Here is a 17,807-nt window from a genome sequence, read left to right on the forward strand (position 1 = left end):
ACACTGATCCGCTGCAGTGAGCTCTCTCCCACAGAAGTGCAGATACCAACTGTCATGAAAGAGAAAGGTAGATACTTTTAAGTGCGTGTGTATGCGTCTCTCTCTCTCTCTCTCTCTCTCTCTCTCTCACTCTCTCTCTCTCTCTTCCTTTCTCTCTTCCTTTCTCTCTCTGTGTGTGTGTGGTACATGGGCAGATAGAAGAGAAGTGTGGCTGCTTGTGCATTTTGTGATATTCTTCACATACTTGTGATTTGTTAGCACTTGTTAAGTTTACATTTTGTCATCAAGTCAGGCAGTCTTGCAGCTTAATCAGGGAAATATCATTTCTAAAACTCTTTATCAATGTGACATTTTATAATGCTAACATTATTATCTAACACATTCACATTTCTCTAATTGTTTTTGTACATGTTCTTTAGATTTTTATGTGAGGTGGCATTTTAATGTTAATTTTTAATGTCAGTATTGCTGATGATTTTCTCAGCTGCTCCTGCAAATAGTGATATATTCTTGTGTTATACATGTTATTAGTAATTTGATGAGGCTCGGTTGATATTTTGCCACGTGAACTCTCTAGTGTGTGCATTCTGAACACAAAATGATTTAATTCTAGGCTGTACTTTTTATAATTTTGATCCGTTTGGCCAGATTGGCAGGGAGTATTTATTCTTACAACTTTCCCAAATATAAAAAACAAATTTGGAGATAAAAACTGTAGTTGCCAAGTGGGGAAAAGTGCAAGGGCAGCTGTTAGAGCTAATCGTAGAGCATTGTGGTTGAGTAAGACCAACATGTGATTTTAGCAATACTTGTGATTTAAGCCCTCTTTCGCCTCGATTCTTCTATTTTGCAGCAACAAGGGACACATAGATGTTCTATTGTGACTTAACTGCTGGAGTGACTCTTAGTCAGAGTGAAGTTATTTTGTCTTGCACAGCAGTAATAAGTGACATCACGTTGTGGAAAAAATGCTCTCACTCATTTCACAAAACTGGCGGCTGTTGAGATAAAAGCCTCCTGCCTCCCTCTTGCCATTCTGATACTGTCTGATGAACACTAGAAACTCCTGAAACTGCACTGACAATGAAAGAAGGCCTACTGAGTGGCAGTTTTATTTGGGCTTTTACCTCCACCATTTCTACAGCTCATCATTGTAGAATCTATTAAACATATACATAAAAAAATATATGGATCCTTAAAATAGATACTCCCTCACCCTCTTACACACTCATAGACATGCATGTACACACAGACTTAGGTTTTCATAGCTGGAGATAGTGGATTGAGTGATTAGCTGTTGGTCTCAAGTTTCTCTCCATTTGCTGTCTTTCTAAATCTACCATTTGCTAATACTTGACACCATATCAGCTTCACATTCTGGGAGAGATCGAGAAAGAGTGGGAGGCATTTTGGACTTTCTGTCTGAGGACTGCACATATCAGTTTTACCATTCCCATAAGAACAAAACCCAAGTGAAAATATACTTTATATTGGTTGAACATTACAATGTTAGTCAGTTGATTAATTTTCAAACATTTCAAAACTGTAGCAGTGTGTGTGAACGTCCCCGTGACAAATGGGTTGCAGGCATTTGTGTTGGCATCACAGCTCTGTCATTAACAAATATCCAAAGCGCTCTAGGACAAAGGCCAGTTTGGCTGAGTTTTTCACTAACTGTTGGCGTCCCATGTGCAGGATTTTGTTAAGTATGTCAGAGGTAATGCTTAGATCAGATTGCATAGATCAGATTTTATGTGATGATTAAAACTAAGCCTGCATTACAATTCTCTCTCTCGCTATGTCATCAGCTGTTTTTATGACCTCCAGCCAAAATACTTGTTACACATTTATTTAATGCATCATGGTATGATGCAATTGATGTGTCAGTCAACATGACCTCAACTGCTTGTTTACTTATTTGAGATTGAAAAAAATCTAAAAGGCATATTGCTATTGGACTTTATTAGAGCATTCTAGGCATCAGGGTGGAGGATTACTACTATTTTTTTTAATTTAATTGAGCCCTCTTACTGTATGAATTTCTGCAGCTGGCCTATAGTTTGAGTTTAAAATCGCATGGACACTTAAATGATGCACACACTGGTTTAACTACTGTCTCAAAAACGGTTTAATCAGTTACAGGGATATTTATATTGACCTTTGGGAAGCATGGTCTCATAATCTCATTTGTTACTACATGTTTGTTACTATAGTGATAAATCTGTCCTGTTGTGGGGCAGACATGGGGCCACATACCAATGGTACTTGACTCAATTTTCTTAGGATTCACAAGGCTGAGTCTGGGAGTTGAAACAGGAATAAGCTCAGCTCAATAAATTCAGAATATATCTCCATGTTCAGTTGTGAGTGTGTGGAAATCTGTCTGTTTGGGTCGAATAAGTTCACACACAACTAATCCATGTCAGCGCAAATGAAACTATTTGAGGAACAATATATTTCTAGTGTAGCTCTTAAAATACTCATAAGTGAATTTGGGATTTTGCTTTTTCTGAAAGGCATGACAGGTGTTTACTCCCAAAAGATCACAGCTGATTACGACCTGCGTTTGAACAAGAGAGAGTGACATAAAAAGAAAGATTAGTGTGAGGTGGACTGCATGTGAAAAAAGAAAAGATGAAGCTCATGTGTGTCTGTTCGCCTATTTCTATGCTGGGTGTCCACACTAGGAGACGGGGTGCTCTCAGCGTGCCACATTCTTTCCTCTCTCTCCTCTGCTAATCACATTCAGGACTTTTCAAGTGGGCTGTGATTAGATTGCACAGGCGTCCACTGCTCCTGCCTGTCATTTAACATGAATGAGATAGAGAGAGAAGGAATGAGGCTGAGCTTTTTTTCCCCCAAACAACATACTACAGTTTGACCACAGTGTTTGGCACCCAGGGGCCAAATGTTTATTTAGAGTATTCCTATTGATAGTGTTGTAGTCGACCTGTTGTCAACCCGTGTCTGCTTTTTTAAAGTTTCCAATAGACCAAAACCTTTAAAGATTACTATAACTGTGTGTGCATGTGTGTGTATGTGTGTATGTGTGTGTGTGTTTCTGTGCCAAAAGCCAAAGCATGTCTGCTCATTACGTTTTGTTATGTAAGGTCTGAAAGGACCGTTCTGAGTGACTACCGTATTGTAATGAACTGCTCTGGCAGAAGCCACTCACTGGATGGATTAGAGAGAGAGAGAGAGAGAGAGAGAGAGAGAGAGAGAGAGAGAGAGAGAGAGAGAGTTGTTTACTCTGAGAAGACTGTGCTACTGTTTCAAGTTTTCCAACCTCATGTATCGAAAATAAAGTGTGTGTGTGTGTGTGTGTGTGTGTGTGTGTGTGTGTGTGTGTGTGTGTGTGTGTGTGTGTGTGTGTGTGTGTGTGTGTGTGTAATCTACCAGCAAGGCATATATCTGTTGATATGGGCAAGTAAAAATGCAAACATTTCATTTCTTGCTTTATGGACCTAAACTTTTAAACTCCTGTGTAGAATAACATTTTGCAGACATATAAGAGATGCAAACATCAGAGTGAGCAAATTACTATCAGACAATTACATGAGGTTACATATGGCTATTGCCTCAGAGTGCTATTTTAAAAAAAGCAGAAATTGCCAAATTGAAAGACCAAACCGCTAAACTGATTATTTTTTTTCAGGCATTTGTAAATCACATTTTATATGGCATATTAGATTGAGATCGAGACTGACTTGATTGTTTTATTCCTCCCTGTCCTGTAGTGCTACAAACTCAGGATGAATGCCACCCGTGTCCACCAGCAGGGAAGCGGCTCATCCAGTGCTTCAGATGTGGAGAACCATGCAAAGGAGAGGTGCTGCGTGTCCAGACCAGCCACTTCCACATTAAGTGCTTTACCTGCAAGGGTGAGCATCATTAAGAGTGTCTTGTAGTCGCACTTCAATCAGAACAGACTTTGTATATTATCAACTAAGCTCAGAGATGGATTAGTTGTGAGAAATTTGAAAGCAATCGAATAAACAGAATAACTCATTTGGGTTAGGGCTAGTGTTAGCTCTGTAACATTAATATCACCATTAATGCATTTGTTTACTGCTACAGTTCATTAAGACTGTCATGGGATTTATTGAGAAGACTTTGCTGCTCAATCATTAGTCAGGCTGAGGGTGCAATCAAATTGAATGTATTACAAAATATGTTGTATCTACAATGGACTGTTGTTAAAACGTCCCGGGTTGTCAGATTGTCATCCACCGCAGTTACTCTGCTTAGTGGAAAACATATTTCTTCAGCAGGCTATTGTCCTCACTAATCAACTCTGACAAGCTTCTCATGTTGTTGCCCTTTCATCGCTTTGCAACCATGTTTACAGCACAGAGTAAGACAAAGGCACTTTCAGAGCAGAGAAGCTTGCAGCATTTTAACAATGGAAAACCCCACGGAATCGAATGGGACTGTTTGCTTCAGCGAGTCAGAATTGACCACAGAGTGTTTCGCTTTGAAGTGTATAAATTAATATTAAAATAAGCCACCAAAGAGAACATTAGCAAAGAACTGGTGACTGCTCTTTTTGTTTCAGTGATCTAAGAAATTTCAACCAAAGTAAATAAAATCTTATGATACAGAAAGGAAGGGAATAAATATTGTCCCGAGGATAACAATAGTAACAATAATAAGTCAAGGAAAAATGAACAATGTCATTTCTAGGTCATTTCTACAAAACATGTCTATACTTAGAGAAATGTAAAAACATGTTTGCATGTGCTTCACTCGGACTTAAAATAGTATTCTTTTAAATAATGTGTATCTTGGGTGACTCACAGGATAGGAAATAGACCAGCATTAATCTGTCCTTGGCATCTCGGTGCATTCTGTTGTGGCATGACAGTGACAGGTTCAGAGGTACGGTGTCGGAAATGGTATCAAATGACAAGCTGAAAGAAAACACTACCTCTCTGTCAGTAACTTGTCACTGGGCCATTCAGAACGAACACACACACACACACATACACAAACATGTTGACTGACACGCACACAAATACAGAAATCCTGGTAGCAAAGTCAGGTCAGACAGGCCATATAGCATTTATTTCCATCCTGTTGAAATGACTGATGTGTTTGCTGTTTATTCTGACAACAGCTTATAAAAAAGAGACAATTCAAACTGTAAACTCATACCTATTGTGAACTTGTATATGTGAGGAAGTGCAATCAATGTCTTGTTCACCAAAAAGATGATACTGTGTAAATAGAGTGTGTAAGAGAAGTCTGCATGGTCTAGTAAATGATCATATATTTGTTCAACTACCTTGTCATCTTTGTCTCTTTCTGCCTGCATGTCTGTGTGCAGTGTGTGGCTGTGACTTGGGTCAATCAGGCTTCTTCATGAGGAACGGCGACTACCTCTGTCCGGTCGACTTTCAGAGGCTTCATGGCACGCTCTGCAACAACTGTGGGGAATTTGTGGAGGGAGAAGTGGTCACAGTCTTGGGGAAGACTTACCACCCGGCCTGTTTTGTGTGCACCATTTGCAAGTAATTATAAAAATACGTACAAACAGACACTGTACACATACCTGTAGAAGAAGTATGACAACATATCCTGATGGCAATGTTATGACTTTTACATAAATTGAAATGATTTTCTCTCTTCTTGTGTTTCCCAGACAACCCTTTCCAGCTGGGGATTGTGTCACCTTCAGTGGTAAAGACTGTCTCTGTCAGCGCTGTATTAGACCCTTGTCTCCAACTCCAACTAACGACATAAGCTGTTCTAATTGTAAGTGTATTCTTGTATAGCTTTCTGTCTACAGATTGTGCCTTGGAGCTGGTAGTCCTGGGAGCTTGCAGGTCTGAGATGAGTGGTAGATCACAAATGAAAGTTTTGTGTACTGACACCTGGTGTGGTGGACTTTTCAGATATCGAAACTGCAGATTTTTGCTATAGATATTCTCAGTGGGATCAGGAGCATCAGCAACCCATTCACACTAAAAGTAATTTGATTTAGTCTTCTTATTAAAAACATTTATTGATGAGATCAAAGAACTGGAATCCACCCAGAGGTAATCAGTGGATTCTGCTCTCAATCCAGGTCAGCTGTGTTTTCTACTGTATGTCAGCTGCCTGTATATTTAGTGTTTTCCTGTGCTATGGGATCATTCAAAGTTGTCAGCGCATTGTCAGCCTCCTTTCTGTGAATGCACATCAATCATATGAAGATGAAACAGGTGACACACAATAACCCACAAACAAGAGAGTAAGTTGGGCCTCTGTGGATCCTGTAGAAACTCTCTTAGATTGATTATTTAATGTGTTTTAGGTATCTGATTGTACTCTTATGCTTGTAAATCTCCTGTGTCACACACACACACACACACACACACACACACACACACACACACACACACACACACACACACACACAGGATTTTCCCCCTGAACACTGTGAATTGACGTAACCATATAAATCTGGTCATCCTCGTGGGATCCCGCCAGGTCAAGGACTCAGTACAGACTAAGAGATACAGTAGCCCTCTAAACCTCAAGTTGACCTTATCCACTACACAACTATAGATGCAGGGATAAACCTGAAAATCCAGACTCACAAAGTCTCACACTCAGGATTAAAAGGATATCTATACAGGACTATAGTTGGAAGAAACAGCACACATACGTAAATACTCTAGTTCTGTGATGTCAGAAGGCTTTTCACTTGTAATACTCAAACAACAAATTAGGAAGAACAACTGAGGTAGCTTCATCTATGTGAAACTAGATTGATACAATTTAGTGTTATTTTCCTTGGGTGTATTCTAACTTGAGCCCTTCATTTGATACATCATTTGTGTGTGTGTGTGTGTGTGTGTGTGTGTGTGTGTGTGTGTGTGTGTGTGTGTGTGTGTGTGTGTGTGTGTGTGTGTGTGTTTGTGTGTGTGTGTGTGTGTGTGTGTGTGTGTGTGTGTGTGTGTGTGTGTGTGTGTATTCAGGCTGCAATGGCTGTGGCAGAGAGATCAAGAATGGCCAGGCTCTGTTAGCCCTGGGTAGCCAGTGGCACCTTGGCTGCTTCAAGTGTAAAGCCTGCAGAAGAATGCTGAGTGGAGAATACATCAGCAAGTAAGTACAAATACCTCTTTCATACTGATTTCTCAGTCGTGATCCTTTCTTTATCTTCCCTTAATTTAAAACCAGTAAAAGATATTAGGAATACATGTCAACTGCTTTTTCAAGGATTCAGTGATGACGAACACATATTATATTATTTTTAATATATTCTTAATGAGAAAAGTTTGAATGATGATGTGAATATGTGTCTCTTCATGTTTTGTTTGTTTTGGCCTTTTCAGGGATGGTGTTCCATACTGTGAGAGGGACTACCAGATTCAGTTCGGTGTACAATGTGAAGCATGTCAGAAGTTCATAACAGGGAAAGTCCTAGAGGTGAGGAATGTCTTAGTGAGTTTTTGTGTATGTATTTAGGGATATATATGTCTTTATCAAAAGTTGTCTTTTAAATTCGTTTGAAATGTAACAAATGTAAGAGGAATCATGCTTATACTGCCCAGCACATATTGTCACAGCAACTGAAGAGTTCATTTTCCTATAACAATTTAAATCTATTCTCATCTTTTTGTTTGCTTTATTTCGTTTAATGCTGTCCTGTGAATGTGCAGATAAATCTAATCAAAGTCTCTGAGGGTCATTGATGAACTATGCACATGCATCTTGTTGCTCTCTATGCTTTGAGTATCATATGTAAATATTATGCTCTTGGTACTGATATAAGGCCTAACTTGACAAACTGTAATATGATTTCAAATATGCAGATTGTATGCAATTCACGTGTTTATGCTTTCAATCTGAAGCTTTTGCTTTTGTCAATGTCTGCTGCAGGCGGGGGACAAACATTATCACCCCGGCTGTGCCAGATGTAGCCGATGTGAAAGAATATTCACAGAGGGAGAAGAAATGTATCTGCAAGGTTAGTTTGATAGTGTCACTCTATACATCCACTCATAGTCATCTTATGGATTTGGGGTTTTTGTTAATGTGAAAATATCTAAATGTTCAGTGATGTAAATGTTTTTCTGTTTACATTTTGACTTTTTACCATAAAGGCTGCAGAAGGTAACTGTTTCTGCTTTCACAGGTTCGACAGTGTGGCACCCAGAATGCAGGAACAGGAGCAGAACTGAGGACAGTTACAGGGTAAGACCATACAGAAATAATCCTTAATTCAGTGCTCAACTTTGTTTCTAAGTGTATAATTTGTCTAAATATGTATAAGAAGCAGCTTTCCTGTACATTTAAAAAACTCAAATTTGTATCAAGGTGATGTCAACATGGTAGTACTTTTGGAAATAAGATAAATATTCAATGTCATTTCTTTAAACACTCTCCTTCTTCCCAGGCCAGCAGACCCAAAACGCCTTGTCTTGATTACTTTTACCCCCAACATGAACTAAAGGTTAATATTGTAAGCAGGCCTGCAGTTTGCTGGTTTTCTAGAGTGAGCAGGCTGTAATCTCACGGCTTGAGATTAACTGCACTTGCTTCTTTCACATGCAACACCAACACTTTGCTCACCAGGCTGGCCAATTACATCATGTGTGCTACTTCTAAGAGGCCAAAAGAGGACACAATCACATTTTGATAGAGTATGAGTACAATTCCTTCATCACAGCATGGATAAGAGGAGCTTTTAATTAGCAGAACACCCGCACAGTGTATATCATATGTAATTATCACATTTAAAAAATAAATTAGCTATAGCATCATGCTGCATGCTTGACTGTGTCATCTACTAGTATCTGCACAATATGATATACACCATGTAGTGTAGGGTAGTTCTGTACATAAAATAGTTTGATTGATATCATATCACTGTTAGGTGCAAAAAAATACAAAAAATAAATAAAAATAGTTTTGCTGTTGGTGCCAGGCCTGTGCACTGGTGTAAACTGGTCTAGATGTGATGCAATTGTTGTGTTTGTAGTAAAGGGTAAAGCTGTCTGCCAACACCTGCAGAAGTAAACTGCTGTTTCTCAGTGAAACTAACTAACACAGTTGTTTTCCCTCCTTAGCCCACTAGATCCTCATCTGAGAGCTCCTCTTCCAGACCGGGCTCATGCACTCCAGGAAGCCCCGGTCGCACTATCTGTGTAAGTTGTAATGACAACATTTGCTCAGCATCTTCCCTAGTGCACAATTCACTGTGGGTTGATTTGCATTTCATCTATCCATTATTCATACAGGGGAATCACGTCGGCAAAGTGTCTGTGTTTTGACAGTAATTGAATACTCACATTTAGGTGAATAGCTAATGTGGAAAAACCCATTTAAAGAATCTTACATTTCTCCGTATAAGACATTTTTCAACTTTACCTTGACTGATCGGAACTAGTTTTATTTTTCTTGTGAGAGAACAATGTTATTTCAATTGTGGTTGACTGATGAACCTATACCATTTAAAATATATCAATTCAATCATTAATATACTAAAAATCAACCACACATTGAATAGAAATTTAGATTTATCTGCTTCTTCAATTTGAATGCATTAAAAATTCAAATTGCATTTGAATTGGCATCTTTTTGAAAGCTCATTCCTGTCAATGTCGTTTTGCATCCTCTGCCCAGTCTTTTAGGATATATGATCACCTTATTGGTTTATGGTATGGAATATGCTTTACCCCCATCATAACACCTCAAAAAACCAAAGCTATTTAAACAGTGAATGATGTCATAGATAATAATTTTACAGGCTAATACAATCTTTTCACTTGATGTGCCAAACTCAGCCTAATGTGGTGTTGTGGGATTAAAGTTTCATTCCTCCCTAAAGTGATGTAATAAGTGACCTTTGACCTTCCACTTGACCTAATCGTGCTGTCTACTCCCTCTGTGTTTCTATCCTCCCTCATTCCCATCCTCCCCCATCCTCCCCTCTCCTCCCTCTGCTGGTCCCAGGCAAAAGTAGATAATGAGATCATTGATTACCGAGACTTAGCAGCAATTCCCAGAGTCAAGGCTATATATGATATAGAGCATCCTGATATGATATCCTATAAGACTGAGAGTGACAACTCCTCTGCTTTGGACAACAAAGGCAACAAAGAGGACAGGCAGAGCTCTGCAGAGGTAACGTCATTCAGTGCTCTGCATTATATTCAGTGACATGTTTTATGTGCCATTATTCTGGTGGATTTCTTTTTTTCTTGGCTTGACTTAAAGCAAGTGAAGTGTTGTTTTGTTGCTTCGATATTTAACTGTTTGGCCAAAAATACATTCAATACAAATATAAGAATAAGAATAAGAATAAGAATAAGAATGTGTAAGTCAAAATCATGGCAGATATATTGGATACTACTCCCTACTTACATTGAACATTTTTGAGAATTTTACTGATGCTCCCATAAAGTATTAATGTGGAGTTAATTCATAAAGACTACTTAATTAATTAAACCTGCCTTGGGATAATTAACCAAAAGTATATACAATTAAATCCCTTTGTTCCTGTTTCATGTTTGTGAAAACCTCATACCTTTTTTTAAATGAAGGATTGTAGCATTAAGAATATTATATGTCTTCCTATATATATATAAAATCTTAAAAATCTTAAAAATCTCTCTGAATGAACTTGGACATGCGCAGTGGTTGGGATACAGTTGTCTATCTTCACATTTGGTGAGGTTGGAGGTTTTCACCTGAAAATCACAATATGTTGTTTTTCTTTCAAATGAACAAGAATGAATGATTCAGTTAATGTATTGATTGCTTTTTTGTCTTTTTTTAGTCACCAGGAAACATATCTGAAACCACAGAGGTAAGTATTTTTAAGTCAACTGTTGTCCACAGTGTTAGAACAGGTTGATGTGCCCAGACCTGGTAAAATCACACGTATGTAATTCTAGCACAATTGTCTTTTATCTGTTTTGTGTTTTATACTCATATGACGTCTTTTGTGTGTCGCTGCTTTCAAGGAGAGCTTTGAAATGCGAAAGTGCATACCAAAATCTACAAGCGATGGTTATGCACTGTACAATCGTCGCAGTTACACTCCAACTCTGTCCAGATCACCGCAACACTTCCATCGGCCGGGTAAGAAGAGTAAAATCCTCTCTATCTTCTTATCACCTTTGTAATGACACTGATCCCCCTCTGCTGACCTTTCCTCTGTTTCACCGCGTTTGACTCTACAACTCTGTCCCTGCACTCCTCCCATTTGACCTCTTCATCCCTGGAATAATGAGCAGGCTTGATGCTTTCCCCTCCTTTATTCTCTGGCAACAAAGACACCTGCCCCACTTCCCCTTTATGTCACCACTTTCTCCCTCCCACCAAAGGTAAGCTCCCACTCCTCTGCCATCTCTTCTCCCTTTCTGGCATTTTGTCACTTGCTTATCTTGGATACTTCCTTTGTGCAAAGGTTTTAGAATTTATAGTTCTTCTAAAGTACTAGCAACAAAAAGTGCAAAGGTCAATGACACAAGCAGAGGTGGATGGCTTAAAACAGGAATACATTCTCTTTTTTTCTTGGAAAAACTGAGCCATCTAGTGGTCAAAGTTTAGTAAGACTGTTTTATAGCTTTAAAAAACAGCAGCTTACTGTACTGCATGTACCAAATCAACAAACATTTAGTTAATTCCTTCAATGTTTTTTGCATATTCTACCTCACCATATGTTCTCCCTCACCTTGCCCACAGCTCACTAAATCAAGTTCTTTCATGGAAAAAAGTAAAACCTTTTAACAGTCTGAGAATCTGTGGTAACTCTATATCTAAGCAGGTATTTATAACTTGATGGATTAGATAAATAAATACCCCTCTGCCTCTTCTTTACTCACACATCCCTGTAAGCTGTGTCTATTTATAGCAGGAATGAAGGTTCTGTTATTTTCTAAAGCCTGATTTATCATGTGTAAGGGATGAGATGACAGGCTTTGAACCACAAATAGCTGGCATGTGGCATGTTTTTAGTGGGAATTGAAGATCACTCGCAACAGACTTAGAACCCGCAGGGACTTGATTTCTGTCTACAGTAGTGATTGGTGCATAACTTTATTTTGTTAGAGTTGCTATTATTCAACTGAATTGAAGCATAAAATTCTTAAAATGATCACAATGATGAAACTCAGTTGATTTAAGAGATGCAGCAATTACAAATTAAACATAGGATATTTAAGAAAAGCTTAATGCACTTGCTGTCAATCTAAAGAGTAACATGACACTAAATCCATTTTTTTTATGATTAAGCTAATGATGTGTATTTAGACACTTTATTATGCTATTAATTGATTCTGGCCCCACTCTATAGTCTGCATCGCCTTGTATTCTTTGTCTTTTTTTAGGGAAATTTGAGTAATCATGTTCTCTTACTAAAATAACATCTGTGATGTTGCCTTTTACTCCATGTCCATTCATTCTAAGGCATTTTGCTGACCATGCATTTTTTTATGTCTGCAGAACAGGGTTTCAACATGTACAGAAGGCCCCCGATTTACAAAAAGCAAGGTATAGTACAACTTTTACATCTTTCACATAACCTTTTAAAACGTTTCCATTAAAGCTGCTCAGAGGTTAAATATATATATATAAGTTATTGATTGTTATCTCAGATGTGTTGTTTCAACGAATTAAGTCTTACAACACTGATTTAGTTTCAGTAGCACATTACTTTTTTGGTAAAGTCAGTAAAATTATAAATATGCTGCACTCACTTTAAGCTAAAGACAAAATTTTGAGCAAAAAAGATACTTTATGTTGTTGGTTCCAACCAATTGTACATTATTGATGCTATCATTGGTATATCTTGGTGTTTTTGTTGTCAGATGGCTTATTTATTAAACTTTGACTTAATAAAGTGTCCTGTCAGATAACTTTGATTTAATTGGACTAAACACAATGGTAGCCAAAGACTATTTGTGTGTCTGAGCTGGATTTGACTCTCCAATGCCTCACTATAAATGTCACGTAAGGTCACGCAGCAATGCAGTAGAGCCAGTGTATTGTATAAGGCGTTTACTATAAGCTAGAGGTAAACACCCTGAACTGTAACTTAATTTATCCCAATCAATTGTTGTTAAGTATGTAAATGTAAAAAAAAAGCTTTATTAAAAGTGTAAAGATAAAAATAGAGCAGTACTGAGAATTTAGTTTTGCAGAACAATTAGCGAAAGGCTAAAAAAAGCACCTGGCAAGTTATTTTTTACTCATTTAGTCTGATCTGATTTGGGCAAAGACCCGAGTCAGACTGTAAATCTTCCTATGATGAGCTATTCTTTCTGTTTCACTTTCACACAGATGATCCAAATTCCTCCACATCCAAAACATCCTCTTTGCCTGGATATGGCCGCGGTGGCATCAATCCGGTAAGAGCAACGTAACTGATATCTGAGTCTCTCTTTAGAATTATTGTATAAGGCCATTTCCTTGATTCATTGGACTGAATTTAGTCCAAGTACACATATCTAGCACCCATCTATTTTACCAATCTATTTAAGTAGATTTAGAGTAAACAGAGGTAACATTTCCCTAGAGAAATCAATAAGGCTAGACTATAGTGCTGTGTCTAGACTTTTCGGTACTGAAGCCATGAATGTTTTCTTCTCATTAAGCCAAGGTCAGCTGATTTCTCCCAGTACAACGGTGACAGATTCAGAGGTAAGTATTGAGACTCCTCTTCTTATTCGTTCATAAATGCTATTAATCATCCCAATCATTCCAATACTTGAAAAACTCATTGTGTGTTGCTTGTCTTTTCCCTTTCCCTTTCCCCCTGCCTTTCAGATTATAAGGTATGTGAGAGGAACTGGCTATATTTTTATGTGATCTTGAATCCCTAGTCATGTCTTTTTTTTACCATTTGGTTTTACTGCATTTCTGAAGGACTGTTCCTGAAGCTCACTGTATGCATTAGCATGTTTTAACCCTTAAACAGACAACGTGCACCAGGAGATACAGACTCTTTAACCATTCGTGTTGTCCTCCCGGGTCCTTCCTCTGTCCTTCCTTCCTTCCTTCCTTCCTTCCTTCCTTCATCTGTCCTTCCTTCCTTCCTTCCTTCCTCAGATCTAAGTCCAGCTGTTAGGGTAAATGTTCCCTCCTTCTGTCCTTTCTTCCTTCCTTCATCTGTCCTTCCTTCCTTCCTTCCTTCCTTCCTTAGATCTAAGTTCAGCTGTTAGGGTAAATGTTCCCTCCTTCTGTCCTTTCTTCCTTCCTTCATCTGTCCTTCCTTCCCTTCCTCCTTCCTTTCCTTCCTTCTTCCTCCCTTCCTTCCCTTCCTCCCTCCTTTCCTTCCTTCTTCCCTTCTTTCCTTCCTACCTTCCTTCTTCCTCCCTCCTTTCCTTCCTTCCTCCCTCCTTTCCTTCCTTTTTCCCTCCTTTCCTTCCTACCTTCCTTCTTCCTCCCTCCTTTCCTTCCTTCCTTACTTTAGGTGCAAATGACATAACTAGTAAGGCCTGTTTAAGGGTTAACTAGAGCTGCACTGATTCATTGATTTATTGGTGGCAATTTTAATAATGACATCATTGATTGAGGAACTTTTCAGCCAAAAATATACTGAATATTTGCAGGTTCGATGCTCTCAGATTAGAGAATGTGTTGCTTTGATTATTGCATATATGTCATATTTGGTGATTTTTGACTGTTGGTCGGATAAAATAAGACACTTAAGGATGTTGTCATGGTTTTTTTTTCTTCATATTTTTCAGATGTTTTATCGATTGAAATGATTTAAGAGGAATACAATCGATTTGGTTTTATTCTAAATTTGCACCTTTGCTTCATTAATGTATGTAATAACAGAAGATATAACTGACTCTTTAACCGCACATCTTATAAATACACTTTGCTTGCAGTATTTGAACTATCTGGCTTCTAGCTCCTAAGTGATTCATCTTGCCGAGACGTTTTCCCATTGCATGTGTTTGCTTCATTCTGTAGCTCTTCTATGATGGTCAACATCTATTAACATGCCTGGAGAGAGGAGTGTCTATGCCTAATTTGTTGGAGCCAAAAGCAAGTATTATTTGTAATATTTATGTTTAATTCTAGGCAAAGCTGCATGTGTGCTAGAGGAGAGTTTTCAGTGCAAATACTTGGCATGTTCTGAATATAATCACAGCTGAGTCGATGGCACATATAATCACCTTTAATGGCATGCATATAGGATTAACGAAAGCATACTTTAGTACAACCCAATGTAGTTTAGTGTTGAATTCTGGTTCCTGAGATTTAAAGGGCAACTTCATTTTTATCCTTCCTTTATAACAATATACTGTACATGAAAATACATTCTTTTGACAGTCTTTTGACAAAGGTTAATATAAGCAGGACCATGACAGTGTTTTACTTATATGTTAACTGTGCAGTGCTTACACAATACTGCGGGATGCATATATTGTAACTTCATCTATAATTGCAACATCTGGTAATGCACAAATATAGTCAGCGAATCAGCAAATGATCATGTGTAGGTTGTATAGTATCTGTAATCATCAACCATCATCAATCATCAGCATTCTCAACTAGGCTTTGTTGTGTCAAGGTCTACCCATATGAAATGCTGACAATTAGAAACAGAGGACGAGTGACGCTTCCCAAGGAAATTGACAGAACAAGACTAGAGGTACATTAAAAGCAGTCTTCCAATGTGACACAATTTCATCTTCTTCTCTTTTTTGTCTGTGCTTGAATACTGGTGGTATTTGTTGAATAAACTCAGTCTTTATCTAATGGGCTACTAACAACCCAAAACTGTATCTATCATTAAGCTTTTGTGCAGACTTTCCACACAAACTTTAATCTTTTAATTTTCTCCTGCTCTCCTCTGTAGCGTCATCTGTCCCCAGATTCATTCTACGAGATCTTTGGCATGGATATACAAGAATTTGACAGACTTCCGCTTTGGAAACGTAATGACATGAAGAAGAAAGCAGATCTCTTTTAAATGCTGCCTCATGCATGTTTCTGTTCATTGTTAAAATGCTGTACGTGTCAAATTCTGATGACTCCTTATATTTATTTCTTTTTATTTGACACACAAATTAGAAATCGTTTGCCTAAGAAAAGGACAAACTAGATCTTTACAGGGACTCAGTACTATGTTCCCCTATTAGTCTTGGTAGACTATTGTTATGAATGATGATTGCATTTATAATACCTCAAAGCAGACATGAAAATGAGTACTCGGCTTAGTCTTGCTTTAGTCTTGGCTTCAGTAATAGGCAGGCATGTCTCCCCAGGAATTATGTTCATATTGGACGATTCAGCTGAATTCAATTTATTTGCCCATTCATCATAAATCCAACATGTAGTGTGGCATTTATTGACCATGAAGTGAAAAGTATGGAAGAAAGGGCAAAAAGTAATGTTTTTTCTTTGTGGTTTTGCATTGTGTTTCAGACTATCATGTTTATATTGACTTTTGTGACATTTATTAGCGAAGAAGAAGAAGTCTTTAACCTTCCTTCACCCTAACCTAACCTGAACCAAGTGATCTTTGTACTCCTGGTATGTTTTCACTCTACTAATGAGGGCGCCAGATCAGCAAAATGCTCATATACTGTACTGTTTAGGAATCATTGGGCAAAACCTTAGATTATATTCAGTGGCAAAGCTTTTAAGGACAACCAATGTCTTAAATATCTGCGGTTGGCAACTACAAGATGATGAGCAAGGTATAGTCAAGGTAAAGCATCCACAACATTTGCATCTCAAACCTAAATCATAGTCATTTATCAACCCTCCTGAGAAAATGTTAAAACAGACTGAAGGATCATAAAATAAATATTTCCATAAGCCTCAGTAAGCATCAGTGTAAGTTTCTGCATGCCTACCTTAAAATAAAGACTTTAGTACACAGGTTGATAATATTTAGGGTGTTGCAAGTTATAAATTAAAGTTATATTGCTCCACATAAAAGCCTTTATAGACCATTAATATTACCCTTTTTTGAATATATGTACTACTTGGTGCATAGTGCAGCGATTGAGTACATGAAATATGTATAACCATTGATGCAGTGAGTGTGTCATTCTTACTATATGATACTATACTTTTCTTAATTAGCTGATACTTACTTTGGTTGCCTCCTTGTTACACAAACATGTTCAAGCACAAAAGTGAGACATCTTTGAGAATTTGGATTTTTATGTCACTAAATACATTTTCACTGCAAGGTGCTTTATTGGACTGTAAAGGAATAATTAAGATGATTTCACACTTCATTTTGTTTTATGTATCACCTTTGCTCAGCTTTACTGTATGTTACACTGACATCGCTGTCCCAGCACAACACCTCAAGCGCCCTAAATAAACTCTTGCACTTCTTACAATTTGAGTAAATTAGCGACTTTTCATTGGCGGTATGAATGAGATTGTGCATGTGTGTTGTGGTATGTGTTTTGAGCACATATTTTGGTCAATTTCCCATGAGAATCTTACAGGATGAAAGATGAATTGAAGAACTGTAATTTTTCGTTTTCATGTCGACCTCAAAGAACCTGCTCATGTTGACTGACACTCTTGATCTCTGTTATCTGCACAGATGCTTTCATGATTATTTTTCTCTCTGGGTGCATTTCTTTAACAAATTTCAGTCACAATCAGGAATGAATACTGTTAGACATCACATTGTGAATATGGAGCAGCTGAAATTCTAATTACACAACTTTCCTGTCCTCCTGTCAAATTCAGGAGATAGTACTTTAGATGCACAGCTTCAATGAAGAATATAAAAAAGGGACAACCAAAGTCCTTCAGTGTTTCCACACTCCCCTGTCAGTTCTATTTTTATAATGTCATAAGGCAACCTAGTCTAATGAAACAAATAT

At 37.9% G+C, this 17,807-nt stretch overlaps 1 protein-coding gene across 3 annotated transcripts; it reads left to right on the forward strand.

Moving 5' to 3' along the window:
• On the forward strand, window positions 1-16,856 carry LOC128381330 (actin-binding LIM protein 1-like). 3 transcript variants are annotated; one of them, XM_053341319.1, is made up of 20 exons: window positions 1-67; window positions 3,738-3,881; window positions 5,327-5,510; window positions 5,642-5,754; window positions 6,963-7,089; window positions 7,320-7,413; window positions 7,867-7,954; window positions 8,123-8,181; window positions 9,057-9,134; window positions 9,943-10,113; window positions 10,769-10,798; window positions 10,956-11,073; window positions 11,229-11,318; window positions 12,439-12,486; window positions 13,276-13,343; window positions 13,590-13,635; window positions 13,762-13,769; window positions 14,917-14,991; window positions 15,521-15,601; window positions 15,809-16,856. In XM_053341319.1, the coding sequence occupies exons 1-20, from the start codon at window positions 55-57 to the stop codon at window positions 15,920-15,922; spliced, it is 1,749 nt and encodes a 582-aa protein (XP_053197294.1). In that variant the 5' UTR covers window positions 1-54; the 3' UTR covers window positions 15,923-16,856. The 3 variants fall into 3 exon arrangements, 2 of the variants coding, with proteins under 2 accessions (XP_053197294.1, XP_053197295.1); XR_008323540.1 differs by lacking the exon at window positions 13,762-13,769 and having other exon boundaries at window positions 14,917-14,995; window positions 15,809-15,862; XM_053341320.1 differs by lacking the exons at window positions 13,762-13,769; window positions 15,521-15,601; window positions 15,809-16,856 and having other exon boundaries at window positions 14,917-15,228.
• Window positions 16,857-17,807: the final 951 nt, after the last annotated feature.

The sequence above is a fragment of the Scomber japonicus genome, chromosome 20, assembly GCF_027409825.1.
Source record: "Scomber japonicus isolate fScoJap1 chromosome 20, fScoJap1.pri, whole genome shotgun sequence".
Classification (NCBI taxonomy): Eukaryota; Metazoa; Chordata; class Actinopteri; order Scombriformes; family Scombridae; genus Scomber; species Scomber japonicus.